The 26585-nt window shown below is 44.4% G+C and overlaps 1 protein-coding gene across 1 annotated transcript; it reads right to left on the bottom strand.

Annotated features, from left to right (window-relative positions):
- On the bottom strand, window positions 1-6790 carry LOC134504335 (aristaless-related homeobox protein-like). Its single transcript, XM_063313495.1, has 5 exons — window positions 6686-6790; window positions 6086-6374; window positions 5404-5449; window positions 4265-4551; window positions 1-2471 (listed from the first exon to the last, which is right to left on the bottom strand). The coding sequence occupies exons 1-5, from the start codon at window positions 6771-6773 to the stop codon at window positions 2246-2248; spliced, it is 936 nt and encodes a 311-aa protein (XP_063169565.1). The 5' UTR covers window positions 6774-6790; the 3' UTR covers window positions 1-2245.
- Window positions 6791-26585: the final 19795 nt, after the last annotated feature.

Here is a 26585-nt window from a genome sequence, read left to right as displayed (position 1 = left end):
TTTGTTTTTATCATGGTTTATTGAAGAACCTATCAGCCTGGTTCACACAGTAAATTAAGTCATAATCCAGTTTACAGATCACAGTGGTTAGGTAGATACAACGTACGGTAAGCCAAAACAATTATGGTTTAATGTACGGTGTCAGCCAGTACTCAGAAGCTCCTATTTGTGGTGCCAGATCATTACTCAGAGTTCCTGTTTCCTCTTGCGAAGGATAAGCAAGTCAATTCTGCTCCTGTTTTGAATGGCAGTTCTTACCCTCTTGCGATGCTCCTTGCTAAGTTAGGGACCAACCTAATTTTTCTGAGCTAGTTCTTCCTATTACAGTTGGCTATATATAGCTTTAAAGAACAAGGGCACACAGAACTCTTAATACTGCAAAATCTTTTCTTGGTTTAAGGATCACTCTCCTGTGTAGGTTATCCAAAGAGAAATGTACAGGTCTGGATTACGGATAAATTGGTTTGTCCAATGCATATACTGTAGTATTGTAAAATACTCTTATTCTGACCTGTTTAATCTGACCTGTTTTGAATTCAGCCTGCTACTCATACAGTTGTTTATGAAATACTATTGCCAAGCATTGCAGCCAGAGTAGCAACTCTTCAAACCAATCATGAAGTATAAGCAATTTTTTTTTATTGCTGCTCTGAAATGCAATATATTTACACGCAACTTGCACCAAAGGCTGCACACACATTTATCATATCCAATTTTTCTGCTAACTTGATGACATGTCATAGCTATTCTGAAGAACAGAATGTCTCTTTCAAGTCAAACGCTAAATTATTTGAGGAGTTTGACACAGAAAGAATTTAGGAGTTTGACACTAAACAAATAAAGACATGTAGCAAATGGGTTAGGCAATAAGTTACCTTGAGCTCATTTGAACTAACTCTTCAAATAAATACAGCTAGGACAAAATGTTTTGTTGAGTTTCTATCCCTTTCTTTGAAAACAGCAGACATGGTTTTATTTCTTGTTTTATTCACATAGTAAATCTGTCCAGAAATACAGTGGTGCTAGATTCACACATTTTGTAACCACAGCTTACAAACTGCAATGGTGGATTCCATTCACGGTGTTACGTAACACGCTAACCCAGATGAATTTATTTATTTATTTATTTTTCAAATTTCTATTACCGCCCATCTCTCTCCCAAAAGGGGGGACTTGCATTGTGGCTTAGTATGACATGAAATCTCACATGGCTGGTCTCTCTTCAACTGCCCCCAAATGTGAACACTAGTACTCACCTGGATCTGTGAGTTTTGCACATCCTTAGGGAGAACACCCTGAGCACCCTTTTAGTTCCCCTCCCCAACAAGATGGTGGAAGAAGGTAGGTGAGGCTGAATCATAGCAACTGGTCCAAATTCCCCACTGAGATGTCATGGCTGAAGCAGGCTTTGCTCCTGGCTTACCCCAGGATTAGTCCAACACAGTATTTCTCAACCTTGGCAACTTTAAGATGTGTGGGCTTCAACACCCAGAATTCCCCAGCCAGCCATGCTGGCTGAGGAATTCTGGGAGTTGAAGTCCACACATCTTAAAGTTGTCAAGGTCGAGAAACACTGGTCTAATCTCTTAACCACTCCACCCCAGTGGTATTACTGCCTTAAGTGATGAATTTACAGGGAGGCAGGCAAATTAGAAAATATTCCTTCCTCTATGTCCAATCTTAACAACCAAGTACGCTGAGCTGCCTCCTCTTTGCTTTGTATAGAAGGGAGCTGATAAAATGGTTTTGCAGCTCCACTTCTAGTACTGCTTAGCCCCTCACCTTTTCAAAGGTGAGTGATAACGCACAGGATTCCTCAACTTCAGCCACACTCCCTGGTACAGTAACATTGGCAGAGGTTCCTCACTTACACAATAGGTATCTGTTGGAGCATATGGACAACTCAGGATGGTTTCAGCGTTGTGCCACTGGTTTCCAAAAAGAAACAAAGCTCCACTTTAAAAAAATCGTACAAACTAGATCCCTCCTGTTTGCAAGATTTTTTTAGCACCCACTTTCCTTGGGAGTGTTAATTCTTAATCAACATCCCCCTGCCAGCCTTCCCCTTTTTAAGTAAAAAAGCAGTCTTTCTTAAAAACCATCCAGGCATGAAAAGAGAGGAACTGCAGAGGGCAACAGCTTAGACCAAGGGAAGAGCCACACTGACTTTTCCCAAGTGGGTGTCTCTGTTTCTGGGGAGACACTGATGCACTTTGGCCAAAAGACAATCCCCGGTCAAAGATGGTTAGTAAAGATCTTTCTCGGTACTCCTGAGATTTGGCGAAAGGTTCAAGGGAGGAATCTGTGCAGATCGTTCTTTGCCTTTCAGTCTCAGGTCTGCACTGCTCGAGTTTTTCCTCTCAGCCAGGATAGGATTGGCGAAGGTGGTGACAACAGCATTGGCCGGTCCTCCAGGAGTTTTCATTAGAACCGAGGTGGTGGTCATCAAAGGATTTAGCGCACTAAGAAACCTGTATTCATGGGGAGGGGGCAGAAGAGAAAGGTCAGTAGCTGTGACCTTGGAAAGATTTAGTTCTTGGAGACACAGAAGCAACAGAAACACAAGAACAGTTTCAAGTCCACTTCTCCAACCTTCTCCCATCATCTTCAGTCCAGCATTGTTCTGAAAGCTGCTACTCGGCCTTTCCTAGATTTTAATGTGGATGATATATGTCTCCAAAGCTGCCTCAGCACCCAAGGGGCACCGTAAGCACAGGGACTGGCTAGCTCCAAATTAGCTCGTTAATTTGGCTTGATGTTGGGAGGTGTGGTGACTTCTTTATAACAGTTGTGCCCAACTTTTCAGCATTAAACAAATCCCAAAGCAGGGAACGATTAAAAGCAGTTTGCCAATAAATACATACCGTTAGAAAGCTGCTGAAATGGAAAGCTGCTGAAAAGAACATCTTTAAAATCACAAATAACTTAGAAGCCAGGCTAATATCAAACCTAGTCAGCTGGTAAAGGAGCAGCTTGTGACTGGATGAACCATTCCTTTTGATGTCTATTTTGCATAAAAGATCTGGCCATCACGGTAAATACTTCACTTAATTGAAATGGCTTTGCTCCCATATTCTTGACGTGAATTATATTTTACTGAACATTTTTCCTCCCACTGTTACAGAATAATGTCTGGGAAAGGGTGGGGGGATTAATACAGTTTGTTCCTCCCTTCTTTCTTTGCTTTCGCTCCAAGATATTTTGGTGATTTGAAAGTTCCACATGGCTGATGCACGGTAAATACGACAAGGAAAATTTTAAAAATGCTACAGTTCATTACCCTTCAAACTCCAGGAGACATTAAGTATAAACTTAATTTTTCTGTAGAAATCAATAGGATGGGTCACGGTGAACAGTTTTACTAACAGATGAGGGTCACAATTCATGGAAATGTGCAACCAATTCTTTCACATGTCCCAAAGGCAGCCCCATATTCAAGGAAAGTGATGGAATCACATTCTTGTTGGCTAATGCAAGTGACATTTATGGGTTTATGTAGATTTTTAGCTCTTTGTACAGAGCGTACAAAGAGGTAGTCCTCGTTTAGCGACCACAATCAGGACTGGCAATTCAGTCATTAAGCAAAGCAGTCACTAAGTGAAACCACAACTGTGCTCATGATCTTACTTCAGCTTTCCTTTGCTTTACAGACCTGCAAAGGTCGTAAATGTAAAGATTGGTTGCAAAGTTACTTTTTCATCGCCATGATAACTGCAAATGGTCGCTGTCCAAGGCAGTTGCTAAATGAGGACTACCTGTATCTAACTCTAGAGATTTGTGAATTGCAATTCAGCATATAGACCAAGTTTATTTTATTTATTTCATTCAATTGATAGAGCTGCCCATCTCACTTGTGTGACGATGGTCTGCTTACAAGTTCACATGTTGCATTAACCGGTCTATTAAGTAAGTCACAACTGAGTTCCCACCATATGCTAAGCCACAGAAAATAGATTCCAAATCATAACGAACATACAAAGCCCAAACATCCAATATTGTTTAATGGACGCCATGGAGAAATCCTACTGGCTTAAGAAAAAAATATAAATTTATCCGAACAAGGGAAGCTACTGCTAACTCATTTCAGTAATGTTCCTCTTTCTATCCAGTCACCAGATGGTTTGGTTATGTCTCACCACTATTATTGACACCTGAAGAAAGCACACCAAAGCCCACTGAAATCAATAGGATCGCCAACTCAGCACAAAATCAAGTTGCACCTAACAACCTTGTTATGACATCTGTGCATTTCTGGAACCATTACCTTCCAAGTTGAGGGCTTAATATTGAACTTCGGAAAAGGGAAGTCCAGGCAAAGCTACCGATGCTGAATGGTGTCAAAGTTGCTGGGCTGAACGCTGGGGCCATAGGAGGCACCGCCATTGCAGAAACGGGCAGCGATCTCCACGTGGGGTCCAAGAGGGGGGTCTGGTTCAGTGGGATGTCCAAGTACAAACCCAGAGGTGGTGTCCAGGAGATGCCAGACCTGTTTCCTGGAATCTCTGTTTTTTCCCGTTTCCTCCACTTTGCCCTTCGGTTTTGGAACCAGACCTTCAGAAAAAGAGAGGGTGAAAGATGTGCCACTCTGAATTGACCCAATGGAGAATCCAATATTAAATCCATCACCTGTCATTTCCATTGCTGTCTCCTATTTTGAAAGCTTTCCTACCCCACTGGTGGGTTTCACATGTTGCATGCATGCATTAAACCATCATGGGGTTGGCTTGATGCCACTACAATTTGGAAATGATGGGCATGTTTGGGTAACAAACTAGACCAGGACGTTTAAAGACCCAGCATATCATTCAAAGCTGGAATTCTTTTACCCTGGATATCTTACTTCTTCCAAACCCAGAAGAGAGAATTAATCAGGTCATATTTCCTTTCCCTTCTGATTTTCAGCCAAGCTAAGCACAGCTAGAAAAGGAGGAAAAATCAATTTGTTTCTGTCCCCCAACTCTATGCCCATGGATGAACCCTAACCCAAAGCTTTCCCACCCCACCCAGTTGTGAGTTTTTATACTTTCAGAAGATCATGGACTCAGAAAGGGCCAGCTCTAAGCCTCCCAGGGAAGCCCCTTTGCAGCGTCAGAGCAAAAGCCAGCCTAGATGCTATCTAAGATCCTTCATCTTATTACTGTGGGTTTTGCACAATGTGGCTTATTGTTATTTTTCCTATTTATGACTGTCAGGTTTTTAAGACCGTACCATGGATGTTTTAACTGTATTATTTATTCTATCAAGAGCCTTTTTTAAAAATTGTGGCAGGATAGCAATGTGTTTAATAAATAATTCTCCTTGGATTGCAGCAGGACGTTTTGGTGTCTGATCCCTGCGTAAGTATAATTGCCTTGGTTCACCTCGGATGCCAAAGAAAGGGCATAAGCAGAAATCATCACTTACTTGGACTCGGGCTTCTGTGAGGTCTAACTGTATCGCAAGTTCCTCTCTGCAACAGAAAGCCAAACACATCTTAAAAATTGAGACAATTTATTAGTCACCATTAACCACCCATTGATACCTCTGGCTACAGTGCAAAGTTCAACAGGTGAAACCACCAAAGCAGGCTAAGGAGGTGGAGGTAAACTGGGAATGCCATTAGGTCTGTGTTTCTCAGCCTCGGCAACTTGAAGATGTGTGGACTTCAGCTCCCAGAATTCCTCAGCCAGCATGGCTAGCTGGGGAATTCTGGGAGTTGAAGTCCACACATCTCCAAGCCACCAAGGTTGAGAAACACTGCATTAGATCAATGACCAAGCTGGATTCCTTAGACAACTTGACGTTTCCCCTGGCGCTTTTCAAGAAAAGGCTGGAAACACCCCTTTAAAAAAGAGGTGCAACAAATCTATCGCCCTACATCTGAGATTAAAACTTCTCAATTCCTAACCAAAAGGCAGGAAAAAGTTTGAAGAACTTGCTTTCCACCCAGAATTGTCCCCGGCGGGCGAACCTTTGCTTCGGGCCGGCGAAGGCATCAGGGCTCCTTCAATAGTCCAGAGTTAAACAAACCACGGTTTAGCATGTTGGGGAAGCACAGCCGCCGCCGCCTCCCCCCTCCCAGCCTAAAGAGGGGGTCGCCTGTCACCTGGTGAAGACGTCGGGGTAGTGGGACTTGCGGAAGGCGCGCTCCAGGCCCTGCAGCTGGGCGTTGCTGAAGGTGGTGCGGTAGCGGCGCTGCTTGCGCTTCAGCGGCTCGGGCGCCTCCGGGGCGCCGGATGGGGCGCCCGGCCCGGGGGGCACCTCCCGCTCGCCCTCGTTCGCTTCCTCCGCGCGGCTGCCCGTCTTCTCCCGCAGTGGCTCCTCTTCCTCCTCTTCCCCCCGCGCTACCTGCGGGGCCCCGGGCGGCTGGCGCGCCTCTGCGGCGTCCCCGCCGGCTGGGGAGAGGAAGCGAAGCGGGTTCCCCTTCTGCAGCCGGGCGCCCGCGGCTGCCGCCCCGGGACCCCCCACCCCCGCCGACGGCGCGGCCGAGGCAGCCTTCGGGACTCGCCCGCGCGCGCGAAAACAGCAGCCGCCAGCCGCCCGGCCGGCCAGCCAGCCGTCCCAGCGCCGTTCAACCGGAGCCGGGCGCGCCCCGCGCTCGGGGACCCCTCCCGCCCGTCCGGGGTGAGACTCCAGCGGACGTCCCCGCCCCGCATGTCCGGCTGGAAAGTCGGGGGCTCCGCGCGCCCCCCCGCCTGCCCCTTACCGTGGCCGCCGCCGCCAAGGAGGCTGTCGATGAAATAGGAGGTGAGCAGGTGCAGGGCGGGGGCGCCGCCGGGAGCGGCGCTCTGCATGGCTGCTGGCCGCCCCGGGCCCCGCGCCGGGTTTTATTGGACCGGGCGGCGCTCTCCTTCGCATAGGAGGGGCGGTCGGTCGGGGGGGCGCTGCCCGGGCCCCTGAAGGGGAGCGGTAAGGCTGTTGCGACTCCCTGCGCCGTGATAAGCTCCACCCGCCCCGAAAGGAGTGCTGTGAGCTTTCTCCGCGGGGAGAACCGAGGTAAAGAGTTTTCCTTTACCACGAAGTGAATTCGGGGTGCTGGGCTCTCCCCCACTCAGAGCCTTTGTAAGGCGGGGGTTCTCCGAATTAATTCACCCGGTGGTACCGCATCAGCTTGCGCATTTCGCTCAGTGAATTGCCTAGGAGCTGCATCGGCACAACAGGGCTATGCCGTGTGCGTAGATGAGATGGGCGGCTTTAGAAATGAAATAACCCACTGTTTTTCAAACTGGGCAGCTTTCAGATGGATGGGCTTCAACTCCCAGAATTCCCTAGCCAGCCATGCTGGCTGGGGAATTCTGGGAGTTGAAGTCCACCCATCTGAAAGCTGCCCAGTTTGAAAAACACTGAAAGAAACGAACAAACAAGCCTGCAAAGACACGGACGACCACTAGGTGGCCGCAAAGTTTCAGAAAGCTCTCTCCCGCCCTCTAGTGGTCATTTTGGTGTAGTGGTTAAAGCACCAGGCTAGAAACCAGGAGAGGGTGAGTTCTAGTCCCACCTTAGGCACAAAGCCAGCTGGGTGACCCTGAGCCAATCACTCTCTCCCAGCCCTGGGAAGGAGGCAATGGCAAACCACTTCTGAAAAACCTTGCCAAGAAAACTTCAGGGGCTTGTCCGGGCAGTCTCCGAGAATTGGATGTGGTTGAAGGGATTAAAAAAAAAAGGGTCATTTTTGTTTTTTATAACAGACGGGGTAATCGTATTTGTAGTGTGAATTACCCAATCCTTATTGGGTGAACCTAGAAAACCAGTGAAATGCATCATCGAGATAAGCAGGTTATGTGAATACAGCTGCTGAAGCACAGATTCAACCTAGGCTGGGTTTCCACAAGATGCCCAGCAAAACGTGGTTGGCTAGCCTTGTATGTTAGCTTATTTGTGGTTGACGGTGGCTAACTGATTTGCCTAGGGAGCCTGTTTTGAAAGGCACAAAATTCCAGGCTGATGCTTAAGTTTCTCTCCAGCATCTTGGCAAGGTTCTGAGGAAGCCTGCTAAGATGAGACTGGCTGTCTTTTTCTCTTGCCCAGAAGAATTTGTGCTTTTTAGACTGGCCTTTGCAAAGAGTTTTGATGTGATCTGAAGCATTGTGGGGGTCTCGATATTCAGGAACATAGGACTGTTCCTGAATGGAACTTGAGGATCCAAAGAACAGCCCAGTTGTGCAGCCTGCGAAAAGAAAGTTGCTAAAAAAAGTGAATTCCTCACTCCCTCTGCTGGTTGATATGGGCCATGTTGTCAAAATCAGATTTGTCTCTTTCCCTGAATTAGTAATTAGAATTAAATTCCCTGAGTTTTGTAATCGGACTAAACCAGCGTTCTTCAAACTTGGCAACTTTAAGATGTGAGGACTTCAACTCCCAGAATTCTCCCAGAGGCTGGCTAGGGTATTCTGGGAGTTGAAGTCCACACATCTGAAAGTTGCCAAGGTTGAGAAACACGGCTGTAGATCATTGTTTTCACAAGGAAATATTTTTGAGGTGTGTGAGTTCAACTTGCCTTATAAATATAATGTTGCCTCTCTGTGGCAGTTCGTTGGCTTTTTGTCTCATGGGTACATTTATTAAAGAATATGCAAAGCCATTTCACTGATGGTTATTCTGGATGCAGTGCACACACCATGTCTTTCAATTATGTGCTGTGTCAAATGTCTGAGGGCCAGTTGGTTATTAGCATCCATTATAATTTATGTTGCCTCCAACCATAATAAGTTGTCAAGTTCAGCAATTAAGCTGGTCTGATTTATCTCTTCCTTCCCTTCTCCCCCCCCCCCCCCCAGATGGGTAATTTTAGCCTTATGGATTGACAAATTGGCCCTGGGTTACGCAAAGTGTTTGCAGAAGAGCTACGTTGAAGCACATTGTAATTAACCTTTGACTCATACTATTACGAAAAAGTGAAAACTTTGTTTTGGTTGTGAAATCTGTGCTGGGTTTTGCGACATTTGCTTGTCATTAGGGTGTTTCGTCTTTTGTCTGATCGTTGGAAACCCATCGAGGCTGGCAGGGGAATTCTGGGAGTTGAAGTCCACACATCTTAAAGTTGCTAAGGTTGAGAAACACTGCCCCTGTGAGTCAGGGAGGGACCATCCTGAGTCTCTTCTTAATACTATCTCCCTTCTCAGGACTTGAGGAAAGCTTCTGTCTTCTTGGTTTACATAATGCTTTCTGAATATTGGCTTCAGGGTTGTTTCCCTGGCTTGCTCTACTCCAAAAGACACTCCTTGGCTTCTGATCAGATCTGGCCCCTGTAGTGGCACTGCCATTGTTATTTCAAGGAGTTTAAGTGACATAGTTTGATTTTCTCCTTCACACAAAGAAGCTTAGAGTTTGTTTTGAGTTATACTAATGTTTAGCTGGCTTGTTTTTATCTGTTAGGAATGGGCCGGGGGTACAAGAGAAAACCCCAAGATTGTTTTTGTTAAGCAGTAGCTTGTCTGTACAGCTTCCCAGGCTCTTGGAAACAGGTGTTCCCAACCCTGGGAACTATTCCATCAAGGTCAGATCCTGCAACGGTGGAAACAGGGTCATGAGGCTTTAGGGCCAGATTTTGATAAAAGGATTTTTTTTTTTTTTGAGTTTGGGAGCTTCTGCACAGACTTGCGCTCTGGGTGCTGTGGAAATTAAACCATTCCTGGGGTATCTCCGCTGTCTTGGTCAAGAGGCTCCTGACAGCTTAAGGGGATTGGGTTTCAAGTTGCCTGGTATGATTTCCTTTCTTTATGCTATCCTTTTTATGCTTTTGTTTAATCTGCCTAAACTGTTTCTGGTTAAACTGTGTTTCTGTTTAACTTTGTTTGCTTAAGTTTATAATAAAGCTTAAACTCTCTTTATCCACTGGTGTGCTTATTGTCTCTGGATCTAAAAGAACCAATTGCCTGAGCACCTGATCACTGCGTGGACACTTGGCAGAACAACCCCCCAAGGATAATCAGGGATGGTGTGTGATTGGTCCCTTTACCAGCTGGACCAGTTAATTTCTGTTCCTTCGAGCAGGGAGGGCTCCCCATCTCCCCATCTCTTCCTTATGCAATGAATCGGCCTTGTATAATTTACATGGCTGACAACAGGTAGCAGAGATTTATTTATGCATTTGTTTTTATTTGCAATATATTAAGACAACCCAGCTCAGTCATGACTCCTGGTGGTTGCATAAAACATATAGGTGGAAAAAATAGAAAAGAGTGCAACTGATGCAGAATAAAAATCTTCCCCTTTTCCTCCACTCCCCACAAATCAGAGTTACTGTATTATATACTAAAATAGCCGCTCCATAAGGTCTGTGTGGCACAGCCAGGATCCCTTTCTGTGAAGGGCTTTGCTTCCTGAAGATGCGGCGATCATAACAAGGCTGCTCTGCCTTAGTAAGATGCTTTGCTTGATGCCAGGAGCTTTGGCACATGTCCTGCGCCAACCTCCAAGCCCAAGATGTGGTCAAATCAGGCAACAATTCCACAACTCTGTGGAAACAGTGTCTCTTCCCCATTTTGCTTCGGAGAGACCCTTGCCTTGAGTCTTTGACATGGCCAAGTGCCTCTTAGAACACCCTCCAGGAGGAATTTCTCTAGGGAAAAAAAATTGGTTCCCCTATCCCACTAAGCTGGAATGTTTGGTTGGCATTTGCTTAGCTAAATGGGGGTATTCTGCAATTGGGTTTTGTAAACCGTGGTCGATGTGTTAGCCTTATGCAGCAACCAGGCTGCTGTAGTCTGCTAAAAATAATGGTTAAAGCAAGCTGAGACTTAAGGTGATGTGTGGATCTAACTGGTATGTAAGGAAGTAGAAGAAGAGAGACTGAGGCACATCAAGCTTTAAAATCCCACAAAGACCAGGAGGTAAGAGGGATGTGTGTTTGTAAATCAGGTGTTTTTTCCAGTAGGCTTAAAAGAGCTTACAAATACAGACATATACAACGGTTAAGCTCAAGAGTATCTGAAGGGAAGGTCAAATAGGTGGGGGCCACAGCTGCATCATAGAAGCCTGCCCCCCCTTTTAAACTTGCATTGCAACACACGTTCAAAAGGAACAGGGCTTAACTGCATGGCCATGGCATGACATTTCTTCCTGTGACACCTCTGGTGCAGCTCCCAGGAAGCCGTGAGATACCCATCTGTTCCAAGGGAGGCTTCAAAAATCTCCCTCCCAAGAGAGTATACGGAAAGAATATTGTCAGACTGAATAAGCATATTCTTGATTAATCGGGTCATTTGCAGGGCTGACAGAGAATCAGAGGTACAATAAATCAGGGGGAAAAAATTACACACACATACACACACAGAGTACGTGTGTGTGTGTGTGAAAATAAAACTGTTCTCTGCCATTTGGAGTCTTAATTGTAGAAGTGTTGCTGGAACTAATCTAGGGAGTGTTTTTCTCCCCTTAAGCAATGTGTCATTTTGTGAGAAGCCTTGAGGGAGCTGAGTCAGTGGGGCAAAATGGATGAGGAATATGTATAGGTGTTTGAATGTGCATCTGTACACACACACACGGACACACACACACACACGCTTTGTTGACTCAAAATTTTTGCTGGTGTCAGGAAGAATTCCTCCAAACTTTTGGTAACCGAGGCATGCTATTTCTGGCTGAGTCTAGGGGTGATTGGTGATGTTTAGAGGACCATAAGGGGTTTCTCTGATCTGGTGTCCATGAGAAATGGTGGAGTGCGTGTCCCATCATGTAAACCCGTGGGCCCATGGGTGTTCTTGTGGGGGATAATGGAAGTTGTCGTTTAAAAAGGATGGAGGCACCAGGTTGGAGAAGGGAGCGTACAAATTAACAGGTACCACATCAAGCAACAAAATCAAAACAAAAACAAAGAGGACCAGTAATAGCAAAAAACAAACCTATGACAGCGATTTTGTTTGGGAATACGAATAGGGAACTCAGTAGGCAAATAGAGTAGGGACATTTTAAGTCAGTCAAATAGGATAATTCAGTATTCTGAATATCATTTGGTAGGTGGGCTTATGGTAGAACTGTAAAAAATAATGGTGGGATATAAATCAAATCCAGACAATCAAACAATTAGCCAATTAATCCTCCTAGAGTGAGCAAGACCCAAAATTTCAGCCTTTAAAATTTTTTAGTTTGGGAGTGCTGGTGGTGAAGTCCAAGGGCAAAATAGTCACCCATTTTAAAAGCTGATTGCACCCTTTAAAACCTCCGACTCCTTCAAATTCTAGTCCTCAAACCAATCATCTTGCCTACTCTGCTCTGCCCCACTCTGGGGGTTCAACAGGGTGGGGCTTCTCAATCAATGGGGGCTGCAGTCCCCTGGATCAGCGCATGTTATGTGCTGTGACTCCAGCTGATTGTGAGTTGTTCAGTAAACTTTGACTCTCATAATGCTGCCCTGGTGTGTTCCTGAGTTGTTTAGCTGCCCAGAACATGACTTGTTGCATGATGCTGACCTTCATCTGTCCTGCCCTTATGGTGCATTTATGCATGATGTTGAACTGGGATTTTTAAAATCATGGCCAAATAAGTCACAGCGACCAAGTTGGTATCTAACATGAAGCCACTCTTGGACTGCACAAACTAAGCCAAAATGTAGCCAGAAATAAACCAGCCATTGGATGGCTTAATTTCGCATGCAAACCAAGAGAGAAATGGCCTTGTTTATCCTTTCTTCAGTTTACTCTTTGGTATCTAGGGAAGGTGACTGGAAAGCAGGATTTATGCAACACGCTAAGCTCTGGTTTATTAACCCATGGAATTAGGCCAATTTTCTGCGTTCAAGCAACACAGAGAACTGCAAATTAATCATAAGGACTGGAGTTGTACAAGATGCGGTTGGCTTATTTGTGATCCAATGTATCCTGTGGATACGGCTTAAATTAAAAATGTATTTAGAATTTCCGCTGTGACTTTGCGGATGCAATGTAGGAAACTCACCACAAGATGGCACTAGCTTTTCATGTGCAGAAGAATGTGCCAGTGCTTCAAAATGGGGTGGGGGAATTGCTGCCTTGTTCTGAAGCCAGATTTAAGGGAGCACTCACCCTCCAACGCTCCAAAAACTTCATTTTAAGGCTGAAGAAAGAGTGTTGCTTTTGGGGAACATTTTCATGCTGAATAATATTTCACAGATGTACGGTCCGTCTTTCAAGGAAGGTGTTTTTGTTTTTTGTTTTAACGTGTGCAGCATCAGCAACAAACCAGAGGAGGAGTAGAGGTGGCAACAGAAGAATGAAGAACATAGCTATTTCTGGGTAGAACTTGTTCTTCTGGAAATTGTTGACATTGCTGAAAATACAATTGTTTGATATGTACAAAGATTTGATATATACAAGAGAAGGCCTGGTTACCTTAATATTTAATGTAAAGAACCCATCGGTGGAAACCTGTCTCTAATGCATAGCTTTACCACTTAGTTGTAATTTCTCTCTGAAGTGGGTGAGGCCAAATCCTTTCTCTTATAGATGTATGCATTTATTAAAGCTAGCTGCGGAGAGCCAGTTTGGTGTAGTGGTGAAGGCACCAGGCTAGAAACTGGGAGACGGTGAGTTCTAGTCCTGCCTTAGGCACGAAGCCAGCTGGGTGACCTTGGGCCAGTCACTCTCTCTCAGCCCTAGGAAGCAGGCAATGGCAAACCTTCTGAAAAACCTCGCCAAGAAAACTGCAGGGACTGGACAAGGCAGTCTCCGAGAATCGGACACGATTGATCAGATTAAAAAAAAAAAGCTAGTTGCCACACATCTCACTCAGCTGTGGTTTCTTTAATGGACTCTGGGCTGTCTCCTCCAAGGGGAATCTCTGGGCAAACAGGGGAGGTATGCCGGTGGTCCTGCCCCATGATGTCATGACCTCGTTGCAAGGCACAAAGAGCCTCACAACGTGGATCATGAGCATTAAGGTAAAGGAGGAAGAAGATAATCAAACCAGGGATTAGCACAAGCACCCAAAGACACCCACACCCATAATCCCATAAACAACTGAAAGGAGAGACGTCAGAGGAGTGAAGATAAGGAGCACATGGTGCCCCGGAGGACACAACCGTTGCAGGGAGACAAAGAGGATACCGGGGGAAAACGCCCAAGCAGCCATCAAGGGTCCCATCAAGAGGGATCGGGGCATTGAAGGGTGGGGAAGCCCGGGGCAATACAGGAGGTTATAAAAGGGGCACCCCCACACTACCTACCCCGTTCCCGTTTTTCGTTCTGTCAGCTATCATTCCAATAAACCAGAAATCCTTAATATCCATTAAGTGAGTCTGTGTCTTATTGCGAAGCGAGGCTGGCCCTGACACATGAGAGATCAAAGGGACATGGACCCCAAAGCCACCTATCTCTATAGTGGCCCCCTTGCGATGTGTCATCCCTCCCAGGTAAACCAGACAGGAAACATGACAAGATGAGCTAATTCTACTTTATTGTAAGGCTACGTTAACAGAATCTTGCAAGTCACAAAGTACAAACCTTCCACCCTCCCTATTCACCACCTGAGTAGTTAGGACAGGTCCTTCCTAAGTTTATTTCTCTGCCTGTTACTCTGTGGTGGTCTCCTTTCTCTTTTATCTGACCGTTCCCTGGGCGGCATCTCTTCCCCCCATCTTCCAAGGTCACCCTCACATTCCATCACACTATGGAACACCTTACTCCTGTAGGTACACCAAGCATCTTTCTTATTTGCCGTCTGCAGAGTCATCAAAATAGTTTTGCTTTGGTAAGCATTTGGTGATTGATTTTTAGTATTGCTTATACTGATTTTTGTACTACTATTACGGCATTAAGCTGCTATTCTTTTTTAAATTGCTTAACATTCAGCCTCAACAGATTTTGATTTTATTGTAAACTGCCTGGGGTTGTGCAAACTATGGAGTGGTACCCAAGTCCATTTAAATCAGTGCTTTTCCACCTTGGCAACTTTAAGGTGGGTGGACTTCAACTCCCAGAATTCCCCAGCCAGCATGCTGGCTGGGAAATTCTGGGAGTTGAAGTCCACCCACCTTAAAGTTGCCAAGGTGGAAAAACACTAATGTAAATAAACCAAATTCCACAATGGGGTGGGACTACACCAGTGCTAAACTCAGGGTTATCAGATCTGCACTCCCAAAATCCAAATAACCATTAACTGACAGTAAAGAGAGACAGAGTGCTAACCCATTGCTGCTCCCCATCACCCAGTCTGGATTTTTGCAGCCCAATTCTGGTAGCCCTGCTAAACCATAATTTTGACTGGGTGCACAGAGCGTGTACTGTGAATCAGGCTGAAATCAGAATGTGGCCCTCTCTGTTTCTGATATTGCAGATGCCAAAGCAACCCGCTGCTTTCATGAAGCAAAACAGGAAAGCAGCGAGTAAAACAACAGTGAAATGTTCATGATTAAATCAGTAGCAAAGTTCGTGACACAGTTAAAGTCACTGTTAGAGTTTATTGGAGTTGGGCGGCCAATACATTTAAATAAATAATGATAATATTAATCAGAAGAACTTGCAAAACTACATCTTTGGAAGGTCCAGTATTCCTTTTTGTACTTTCTGGTCAGCTCCCCACCTCTCTGTCTACAAGACCTGCTGCCACAAGGAGGTTCAACTTAGGCAACAGGAGGTACTTCCTGACCCAGGTGGTCATCGGTCTCTACTGAGTGGGGGATTTGTCAGCCTTCCCAGACAGGAAACACGACCAGATGAGCTAATTCTACTTTATTGTAAGGGTACATTGATAGAATCTTGCTAGTCTGAAAGTACAAATCTCCCCCTGTCTCCTTTACAGTCCAAGAAACTAGGAAGGGTCCCTCCTGAGCCTCTTGCCCCATCCACTATGCAGCTGTGGGCTCCTCCCTCTCTTATCTGACCATTCCCTAGGCAGCATCTCTTTGCCCCATCTCCCAAGGTCTTTCTCACATACCAGGATACATTACAGGATTTTAGCAACATGTATTTATTTAGGAGAAAAATCAGATGGCCATCCGTCTTAAATACAACCAGTTTGCAAGAACAAAACAAAACATAAAGATCCCTACAACAGAACCAAATTATAGTTAAAAATAATCCAATAGAAAAACAAACCAAGGCGTGTGCATGTGCAAATGCACATATATTGGGTTCTTCTACATCCAGGACCTGATTTCTGGGGGGAAAGCCAGGAATTCATGGCTTCCTGGAAGGCCAAGAGGGTGGAATCTTGGGGGGGGGAATGCTGTTCCTTAGGGCAGGCACTGTGTTACAGAGAAGGTACATCTCCTCGGTCCTGCAGGGTTGGGCTAGATGGCCTCAGAGTTCCCTTCCATCTCTGTGGTTGAAGCTTTTAGAAATATTAAAAGGCAGGAGAGAAATAGAAACTGGAAAAGAGAAAGACTGTGGTGTCCCTAGGGCAGGATTCAGTCAACAGAAGGGCTGGCTCACCACATGTCCAAGGAACTAAAGCAATGCAGATTGAGGAGCGGAGGGGATGGGAAGCGGAGTCCATTAAACCCCGAGTCCAAAATAATTTCTCTGCATCATTGCATCTGAACTCGCCTCTGTCACATCAGCAGTGATGATGGATCCCATCCGTTAATTACACCTTCTGTGGAAAAAGCTTCCTGATTTTATGTGCCTTTCTGCAGCTTGGAACACAGGCTGTTGGTTTAAACTTAGAAAAATCCATGTTTTTTGTGGATGCTCTTCGTGGGGGAATAAAACAGCAAGATGGAAGTGGCAGAACCGGGCATTTATTTTTTTTTTAAATTATTTTCCAGGTCCTGGGGTGCCTTTTCTTGTTTTTGCACGCTTCCCTCCTTTCAAAGCTGGACGGCTGGAGGGTTTGCTAACGAGAGGGGTCGGCTCTTGAAAGGCAGGCAAAGTCAAAAGGTGCCTCTGTTTTTTCTGCCGATGCATAAAATACGATACAAGATGTTCGGGGAAATAAGAAGCAGCAAATAAACCCACAGGAGGAGTGGTTGGAAACACAACCAGCCCTGCTCAGAAAGAGGCTGCAGCCAAACTCATTTATCGCCAGGACAAAATGACATTTCCTAAAACAGGCTAAATGAATGACTTGCCTTGACGCTCCTAAAGGGAGAAAAAAAGGGAAGCTGACAGAAAATGACAGATCGCAGCCTTCCCAGCGTGCTCCAAATGAGCATCTCTGACAGAGATTCAGGATGTGGGGCCCCTGAAGCCTTGCTGTGAGATCAGTTCAAACAGCAATCAAGGGGCACCGAGGATGAACATTTTGCTGGGGATGTCAAGATTGCTGGCAATCACTTTTCAAAAAGGAAGGTGGGGCGAGAAAGCTTGCCATCGAATGCTCGTAACTGCGGCTTGCAGATGGGACAGGAAGAAGGACTCTGGCATTTCAGGGGAAAGGTACAACTCAAACTGGGATTTGCTGTCACTGATCTGGAACGGTCACAGAGTTTTTAACCGCTTTATTTATTTATTGCAGGGTTTATATACCACGGAAAGCTATAGCTTATTTAACCAGTGGTTGGTGAATAAGCCGCAGCAGGCTGTGTTCACTAAGCAGCCTAAGGCACAGAAGATGATTTTGCGTACCAGTTATGGATTAATCAAACCAGGGTTAAGCAAAACATAGTTTAACAGCAGGGGGAGACCCAGTCAATAAGTTTCCCAACCTGCATGCTAGCTGGTTGTTTGGTGCTGGCCAAAAGCATCTGGAAGCATCTGGAAGCCCAGCTGGTCATTGTTTCGTCAGATGGGGAATAGGCAGGGCCACAACTAGGGTCTGTGTCACCCGGGGCAAACATGGATTCCATGCCCATTTTGGTGCCCCCCAGCACTCATTTTGGTGCCCCCCCAGTGCAGCGCCCAGGGCACATGCCCCAGTTGCCCCCCGCAGTTGCGTCCCTGGGAATAGGTGAAGCACCCTGTGATGTGTGAGGTGGGTGGCCGTATAAATGTGATAGATGAATAAATAAATGCAACTGATTACTAACTTATCTCATGTTCTGATTACCAAAAGCAATCGAACAGGCCAGGGGTCTCCTGGTTAAATTTGTCAGAGGAATACAGCCGATGTTAGATCTGGTAGTGACAGCTCTTGTTTTTCTGGGGCCTTCACAGTATTCATAAAAATCAGTTCTCCTTGTTCTGGGGAAAGGAGCAGAGCCGAAAAGAAGAAAAGGCGACAGGTGGCAGAGTTAAGAGTGAGCCAGAAACGAAGAACAACGTTGGTGCGTTGCGAACCAACTGCTCAGCCTTATGCCAAAATGGGGAGACAGATTGAAGATCTCAAAGCATTTGGAGCTGTTTGGGAGAGGCAGTCGAGAACAGCATCTAAGCCCTGATGAGGCTAAAGTTAGCCTTCACCATTTTGGTATGGACAGGCGTGGGACTCTCGGCGTGCAAATGATGCTACGGTCTGCTGAGTTCACACATTGGGTTAAGGCAGAGTATAATATGTGAACCCAACTTGTCGCTTAGGTATTGGGTGAACCAGTCCAAAGTCTGAACACGCAACTTTCTATAATACTAAGGTGAAAAGGTGAAAGGTGAAAGGTCCCCTGTGCAAGCACTGAGTCATGTCTGACCCTTTGGGGGGATGCCACTTTCGCGACGCTTTCTTGGCAGACTATAGAGCGGGGTGGTTTGCCATTGCCTTCCCCAGCCGTCCCCTTCCCCAGCAAGCTGGTACTCATTTCACCGACCTCGGAAGGATGGAAGGCTGAGTCAACCTGAGCCGGCTACCCGAGAGAGAATCCAGCTTCCGCTGGGATTGAACTCAGATCATGGGGAGAGTTTCGGTTGCAATACTGCCGCCTGCCACTCTGCACCACATGAGGCTTTAATATTAAGGCCTAGAAATAGCCTTGAATGGGAAAGTATTAGGCACAGGAGCATTGTGTAAAATGGAATTTCCTTGATTTTCTTTTCTTTTGAATGCAGACTTCCAAAAGGCCCTTGTTAGCAAGTATTTCCCATTTGCTAGGTTGGCTCTTGAAGATGCATGGCCTGGGGCAGAGGAAGAGTTTTGGGGCTGATTAGGAAATGAGCCGACTCTATAAAGATGATTGTGTGATCAGGACATTGCCCAGTGCTATTTTAGTGAGCAGGGGAAAAAAGAAAAGCATTTGACAGCTAGCACGCATTTGCAAAACAGAAGGTGTGTCCCTATATGTCTCCGTAACTGTGTTCACATAACTCATGTGACTTGCTCACTAAAATAACCCATTTTATGGATTTTCAGAGTACATTGGGACAAACAGATCTGCGCCACAAGAATGTGAATGATTTAAACGTGTGTTGTGTGGTCGCAGCCATTGTGGCTTGTACACCAAAGTTCATGGCCTAACAGAGCTATTGGATCGGAGGTGCAAGAATCAGAATGGCGCCTGGGTAAACAGAGTTTCCTGGATCTCTTTGCTGCTGTTTAGTTGAAGTCCAGAAATTTGCAGGCCAGATGTGGTAGCCTTTTATTTCACAAAAAGGCTAGTGAATCATCAACTAACTAAAGGGTCTGGGTAATGTTCACACAGTACATTAAGATGCATACATGCATGCATGCAAAACTAGCCAAACTTCATAGATTGTGTGAATGCAACCATTAGATCTTCAACTGACCTTTGGCCTGTTGCAGAAACATAGCCTTTATTGAGCTGCTTATGTGACAAGAGCGCATCTAATCATATGTGCTTTGCATGTAAAACCTACATTACAACCTTTGTCTTACGTACCTGCAATGTGCCAGATGTGCAGCTTGAGTCAGACAGTGTGCTAAGCTATCCCATGGCTGGTTTGCGATGTTTGGGCTGGCTTAGCATATTGGGTGAATCAAGCTGTTTGGGAGCTAGCTAGCTTTTCACAAACTATGATTTATAGCTTAGTGTTCAGTGCAAGGCCAATCAGTTACGACTGATTTAAAACACAATTAAATAAACCACACTTAAGTTAACAGTTACTTTGAGATAGGACTGAAGCTTTAGGCTTGTGGGATTTCATCAGGAAAACCCACATTAAGAATTAAGAATGAAGTTGTTCATATGCTCCATTCAGCAACTTGCCCCACCTACAAAAATCCTCCCCTGGGTTTTTCCCAAGCTTTCACTTCATCAGCCTAAAATTGCGGTGGAGGACTCTTTCAACCATTATTGTTCAGATGGTTGGGAGTCAAAAGTCCCCTTCCCAAAACAGCTGCAGATCAGATAGCCAGAAATGTATTGGTAGACCAGCTTCTGCTCTTCTCCCCGCCCCCCCTGCAACAACATGCTAAAAAAAAGAGGAGGGAACACGGCAAGCTCTTTGTGCAAATTGCAATCTGCAACCTTCACCCCAATCTCCTTGACAGCCCCCTTGAGGGAGATGATCCTAGAACATCCCAGACAATTGAAACAATCATTCCATCAGCTTAGCTGAGTTGGCTTTTATAATTGCATTTTTCAAAATAAAAATGGGATAACTGAGCCTGCCTTGTCACAACTGGGCAATTTAGAAACTAGGTATCTGGGAAATGCACTGGAATTCAATCTATCCTTGGGGGGAAATCAGTATTTTTTTAAAATGCTTTGTCTTGCATTGCAAACATTTTCAATGTGTCCTGCAGAGCATTGGCGTTGCTTGCCGATGATGGCTCGTTTCAAGATTCCATTGCTTTTTTTTTGCATTAATGGGAACATCTGAGTTTTCAGCAATGCTATTCACAGCAATTCCCCTTACTCCAGTCTTTAGTGGCTATAAGCAGAGGATGAATATGGGCCAAAACATTTAAAAATGCTGACTTATTGCCGGGCCTTCAAATAATGTCCTATCAATCATGCCTAAACAACCAGCCACCTTAATGTCAGCTGCCAGACCTACTCCTTGGGTGGTGAGCAGTGCAGTCATTTCAGCTAAAAGAGTCAAACAAACAAAGATAAAGAGAGTTGCAGGGCAGATGTAGAGGATGGAGAAGTAGAAACAGAGGCATAGTGTGATTAAGCAGAATGTAAATACTCAAGCAAATCGCTAACAGTTAATTCTGTCCTTTACATCAAGGCATACAGAATGAAATTAATTAATGCAGAGAACAAACACTCTATGGAAGTTCAGTGGTGGCATCTGTCAGCCAATTGTTCAAAATATTGGGTAAGACATGTTATTTATTCTTACATGAGGATGAGATTCAAGCAGTCTGTGTCTTTTTTTTTAAAGACTTTATTAAAGTTTCGAAATACAGATAAAATTCAAAGTATTGAAAAGCTCAAGGAAAGAACTAAAAAAAAAGAACCAATTAAAAAAGTGCAGAAATATTTGGAAAGAAACACAAAGGAAGTGACGTCTGACCTTCTTCAACACAGATGGGAATACAAATATATAACACCTTAATCTCTTAAATAAACTAAACCTTAATAAACATTATTTCCATCAAAAATAACACTTCAATCATCAAAACCCCAAATCAAAACTGTTTTTTTTTCCAGTTACAAGCAGACAACCCAGAAGTGGTTTCCACTCAGAAACAACTCCAGTCACAGTATTTTCTCTTATCAATGCTGCCTATTTTGCCATCTCTGCTAATTCCAATAATTTCACCATCCATTCTTCCGTTGTTGGAATTTGTGCATCTTTCCATCTTTGCGCGAGATTCAAGTACTCTGTGTCTGGCAGTGGTGATGGTGGGAGAGGTAGTGCAACGCTGTAAGAAAATGCTGCTGTGTTAGCTGAACAAAACATTTCTAGAGTTTTGATTAGAATGTGCAGTCCCTTCCAAAAAGTGGGTTTTGAAAACTGAAGTCCAACCTGTTGGGAGGATGGTAGGCTGGGGATGGTGGCTTTAGATTTTCGACCCAAATCTGAAGGAATAATGGGTCAACCTTGATATAATCCTAGAATCCATGCATGTTTCCCAAGCTCATTTGGCTAAGCTGACTATCAGCCAAGTGGTCATGGGTTCATGTATTAGGCTATCTTCTATTTAAGCCATCGTGTCCATCAGTGCCCTTTTGGCATTCATGCGCCAACAGATCAATAGCTCCATATGAGAAGGGAGGTGAGTCAATATCCCCGAATAAAAATGCTCTGAAACCAGCTGAGGAGCAATTCAATTTTCTACAGGGTTTTGTAGCAGATTCTGAAGTTGCAGCCTTCCAAAGTGGGGAAGAGCACCACCAGTTCAGGAGTGGGGATCCTGGGGCTGATTGAGAGTGCCTTGTTGGCCCACTTGGTAAGGTGTAGGGTGAGGGATGTGGGGAATTGCATCTCAGGGGAATTGGAAGATCCCCACTTTTCCATATTCCTGCTGCAATATGAAATCAGCGACCAGGTTTTGTGAAGTGGAATGTCAGCAAGAGAAGGGAATGGTTAGTTTGTAAAAAATAATTGCTTTAAAGCCTTTAATAATCCTTGTTTAGTGACTGCCTCATTTAGTGACCTTTTGCAGTTATGTTGGTGACGGAAAAATAACTTTGTGACCAGTCCTTGCATTTATGACCTTCACAGGTTTGTAAAGCAAAGGAAAGCTGAAGTCAGATTGTAAGCCCAGTTGCGGCTTCATTTAGTGAGTGCTTCGCTTAACGGCCAAGTTTCCAGTCCCAATTGTGATTGCTAAATGAGGATGACCTGCACTGATCTCACTTCACCTGTCATTGGGTGCATTCTGGAAGGCACCAAGTTGCGGAAAACCATTTTAGTGGGAACATGTTGTCTCCTCTACACCGTGTTCCCTTCCACTTTGGTTTGGGATCCATTCAGACCTGGAGCAATATTGGATGCTGAAGAAGCAACTAAAGTTAATAAAGATACTGAACAGAATCAGCAGGCACAGAGGATAATTGTGCCCACCATGTAAATCTTTTTAGGGAGTAGGGGAAAGATCTCTTAACTTTCCTTGGTGGGGGGAACCCAGGTTAAAAAGTGAGTATTTACAATGAGCCAACTTTAAATTCCTCCTTCTTTTCCTTTTTTTTTTTAAAATAAGAATTTTATTAAGTTTAGAAGAAAGGTAAAAACTACAAAAAAGAAAAAAACTACAAAAAGAAAAAAAACTAAGAAAAGGGTGAAGCACAAGAAAAAGAATTTGGGAGATTACATAAAGAAGTGACTTCCAACTTTCAACAACCAGAATATGCAACGATGTCCACAATTAACCCCTTACTCTATATCAAACCAAGATCGCATTATTTCTATAAAGCTTACCATTAGCACATTGTAAAAATCACTAAATACAATTGCTCCTTCCCCTTATATCTGAAAAAAAGAAAAGAAATATACAGTATAAACCTCCCTCCCTCCCAAAAAAACATTTAATTATTTCCTTCCTACCTAAATTCCTCCTTCTTTTCCAGTGGACCATTGGGGGCATACCAACACTTGCTGTTTTTCAGTCAATGAAGAAGCACAGGACTTCTGCTCACCACCCACTGTTGCGCTGACGGCAGATCCCCCTCAGGAGGTCCTGTCATCTGTGGCACACTTCCAATTTCATTTCATCTTTCATATTTCAGGCCCTGAGCCTGTTTTTCGTGGGGGACGTCATCCTTCTCAAGGAAATGCTACCCGGTTAGTCAAAGTGAAGGTTTCATGAATAACTGGTGGGGTGTGTTCTTTTTTGGACGCTGAATCTAAAGACCTCAAATTGCAGTCTAAAGTTAAATTAAAATCTCAGTGTGAATTGGTTAGCATGTGTCTCTGGGTTTTCAGGGTTACTTGAATTTCTTTATCTTGGAAACAGGTTGGCATACATATTAATGAGACCCAGGTGTTAATGCCATGCTGTTTTATTTTTAATCTTAAAAAAGTCTTTATATTAAAATCAGTGGATGCCACTGCAACTGTTTTTTTCTGAATGATTATGCAATAGTGCTTTAGTTTGGAGGCATGTTGCTTTTTTGCCAGAAGAACATAGGAAGAACCAGGATGGATTTGGAGAACCGCCTAGTCCAGCTGTGGCCACCTCATATGCCCAAGAAGTTCACAAACAGGACAAGAACATTGTTGCTTGTCCTGCAGATGTGTCCATAGCAAGCTGGAATCTTTCAAAATCATGGGCTGAGTTCACACTTTGTGCAAAATAACCCTGTTACTTGTACATGTGGGGTAAAATCATTGTGTGTCAACTTGGCTCCTGTAGGTTTGTAAAATGTTTATAGATCAGTGTGATGGGTGTGTCAAGTCAACTGGGGCTTTTACAAGGAGCCATGGTTATAAAAGTTAATGAGAAATGAGTGAAAGATATCAAGAAAGCTCATGACTCAACCCGAAATTTCTGTAGCTGAAAGTCAGGCGCATGACTTGTTGCCAAAATATGACATAGATTCACATCAACATTCATTATAATTTTATTTATCTTGCCCACGTAAAGCAACCTTCCAAACTAGATGTTCTCCAGATGAATTCTCAGTGACAGTCCTACTGGTTGGGGAATTTTAGCCGCCCTCCAGATGTGTGGGCTTTAATTCCCAGCATTCCACCATGGCCACTTCTAAGAATGCTGGGAGTTGAAGTCTCCACATCTGGAGGATGCCTCCATTGAAGGGGACTGAGCACGACCATTTAGGTGTGTGGGGGGGAAGGTTTATCCTTTAAGATGCCACAAACCAGCATAGCCCCCTTGCCCCTTTTAATTTTGTACCTGTGGAATGTTTGTACCCCACATTTTTTTTTCCTGCCAAAACCTAAAATTTCATTCAGGAGCTTTTGCACAACTCCAGGCTCCAATGCTTAATGAGAGTTCCCCCCCCCCCCCAAGCCCAGCAGGATTGGCCTCTGCCTTTTGAAGGCAGCCATGTGTGTAGAAAACATCTTGCCCCAAGAAATTTGGAGGCATTTTTAAATTTTTGATGGTTTTTGTCATTTGAGTTAAACTGAAAGGTTACAAACAACATTGCAACTGCAGTTCCTCCTACAGAAACCTCCTGCTTTGCATCTCTCTGTCTTTTTTTTTCCTGCTGGTACAATTTTATTTTAAATAATATAGTCAAAAGGCAGTGGGAACTGTATGGCTGCAGCAAAAGATATTTTGAAATGGCATGGCAGAAGGAATGAGGCAAACTCAATTTAGTTTGCATTTGAGTATAAACTTCTCATTTCATTGTTTATCAAGTAAAAGTATAACATGAGTGCAGTTCCTGGTGGCTTTATGGGCGTTTCATTTTTTCTTGGCAACAGCACAGAAATGGTTTGCCAGCACCTTCTTTTCTTGATTTCACAATCTTGGGATTTCCTGTTTGTCACCCATTAATCAGGTATTAATCACGTCTGAACCTATTTAGCTTCCAGGGCCAGTCCTGGCCTGGTTCACACATTATGCTAAGTCCTGGTATATTGAAATATTGAATAAACCACAATTGGTTGGTTTATTCCAACCCTAAGCAGTGCTGACAAACTACACTAAGCTAAGCAGACAAACCATACAGGTAGTCCTCGCTTAAGAACCATTCATTTAGTGATGGTCTGGACATACAACAGGGCTGAAAAAACTGACTTATGACCAGTCCTCACACTTATGACTGCCATAGCATCTCCGCAGTCATATGATCATGATTTTGGCACTTGGCAGCTAATTCGCGTTTATGACTTGCAGCATCCCGTGGTCACGTGATTGCCATTTCAACCTTCCCAGATGGCTTCTGGCAGGCAAAATCAATGGGAACTGCATGATTCGCTTAATGACCATTTGTTTCGCTTAGCACCCACAGTGATTCACTTAACAACTGCTGCAAGAAAGGTCGTAAAATCAGGTTGGATTTGCTTAATGACGTCTTCACTTAGCAACTGAAATTCCAGTCCCAATTGTGTTTGTTAAGCGAGGACTACCTGTGATTTGTCTAACATTTTGTAGTCTGCTTGCTCCTTGAATCCTTAGATCAGTGTTTCTCAACCTTAACAACTTTAAGGTGTGTGGACCTCAACTCTCAGAATTCTGGGAGTTGAAATCCACGCACCTTAAAGTTGCCAAGCTTGAGAAACACTGCCTTAGATTCTTGGGAATAAGAGCTGAGCTAATCCTGCTGAATGCAGAGCGTGAATCATCTGGGGAGAACGGAGGAATTCAGACAAAATAATGTGTTTGGCTGGCTGATTTCACATACGGGCCGAAAGCTCTGGCAAGCCCCTTTATGTAGCTTGACTTTCACTCTGGAGTTGGCCGTCCAAAGCCACCAAAGCCACCTTAGGGAAAGAGTGGGGAGCTTGGAAAAATAGCATTGATTATGCCTCCTTTCTGAAATAAATCCTAAAACAGAATATGCTTTTCCCCCAAGAGGTGAAAAAGGTTACTTAGCCTGGAGTTTCTTAAGAAGGCACAAATGAGCCAAAGGTGGCCTGCGCTTTCTCAGGCATTGCCTGGTCCCTGGGTGAGCAGCACAGAAGGGTGAGACAGTGGAGGTAATCGTGTTAAGTCTTAAATGATTGCCAGAAATGAAAACTCACCTGATTTTTCTGCTTGAGGGAATTCAAGACATTTCAGCATATTGTTCATTCTCCTGAGGAGCGGAGGATATATTCTCTAGGATCATTTGAATGTTATTTATACTTTTTAATTGGTTTATTAAAACCTCCCCGAGAAATCTTTAGAATGAAAAGAAGAGAAGGGATTGGGGCTTGCGTTATTACCTAAGGGAGCTTGGCCCACTGATTTTTCAAATTGAATTCTGCACTTCTGTAATCTTTAGGTTTTTCCCAAGGATGTTGCTTCTCGGAGGCCCCGTTCCACTGGCCCTTGAGCTGGATATTAGTTCAATAGCAGAA

The sequence above is a fragment of the Candoia aspera genome, chromosome 12 (assembly GCF_035149785.1).
Source record: "Candoia aspera isolate rCanAsp1 chromosome 12, rCanAsp1.hap2, whole genome shotgun sequence".
In the NCBI taxonomy this organism is placed as follows: domain Eukaryota; kingdom Metazoa; phylum Chordata; class Lepidosauria; order Squamata; family Boidae; genus Candoia; species Candoia aspera.
The sequence above is the reverse complement of the archived record's forward strand: the minus strand, read 5'-3'. Positions and strand labels throughout refer to the sequence as shown.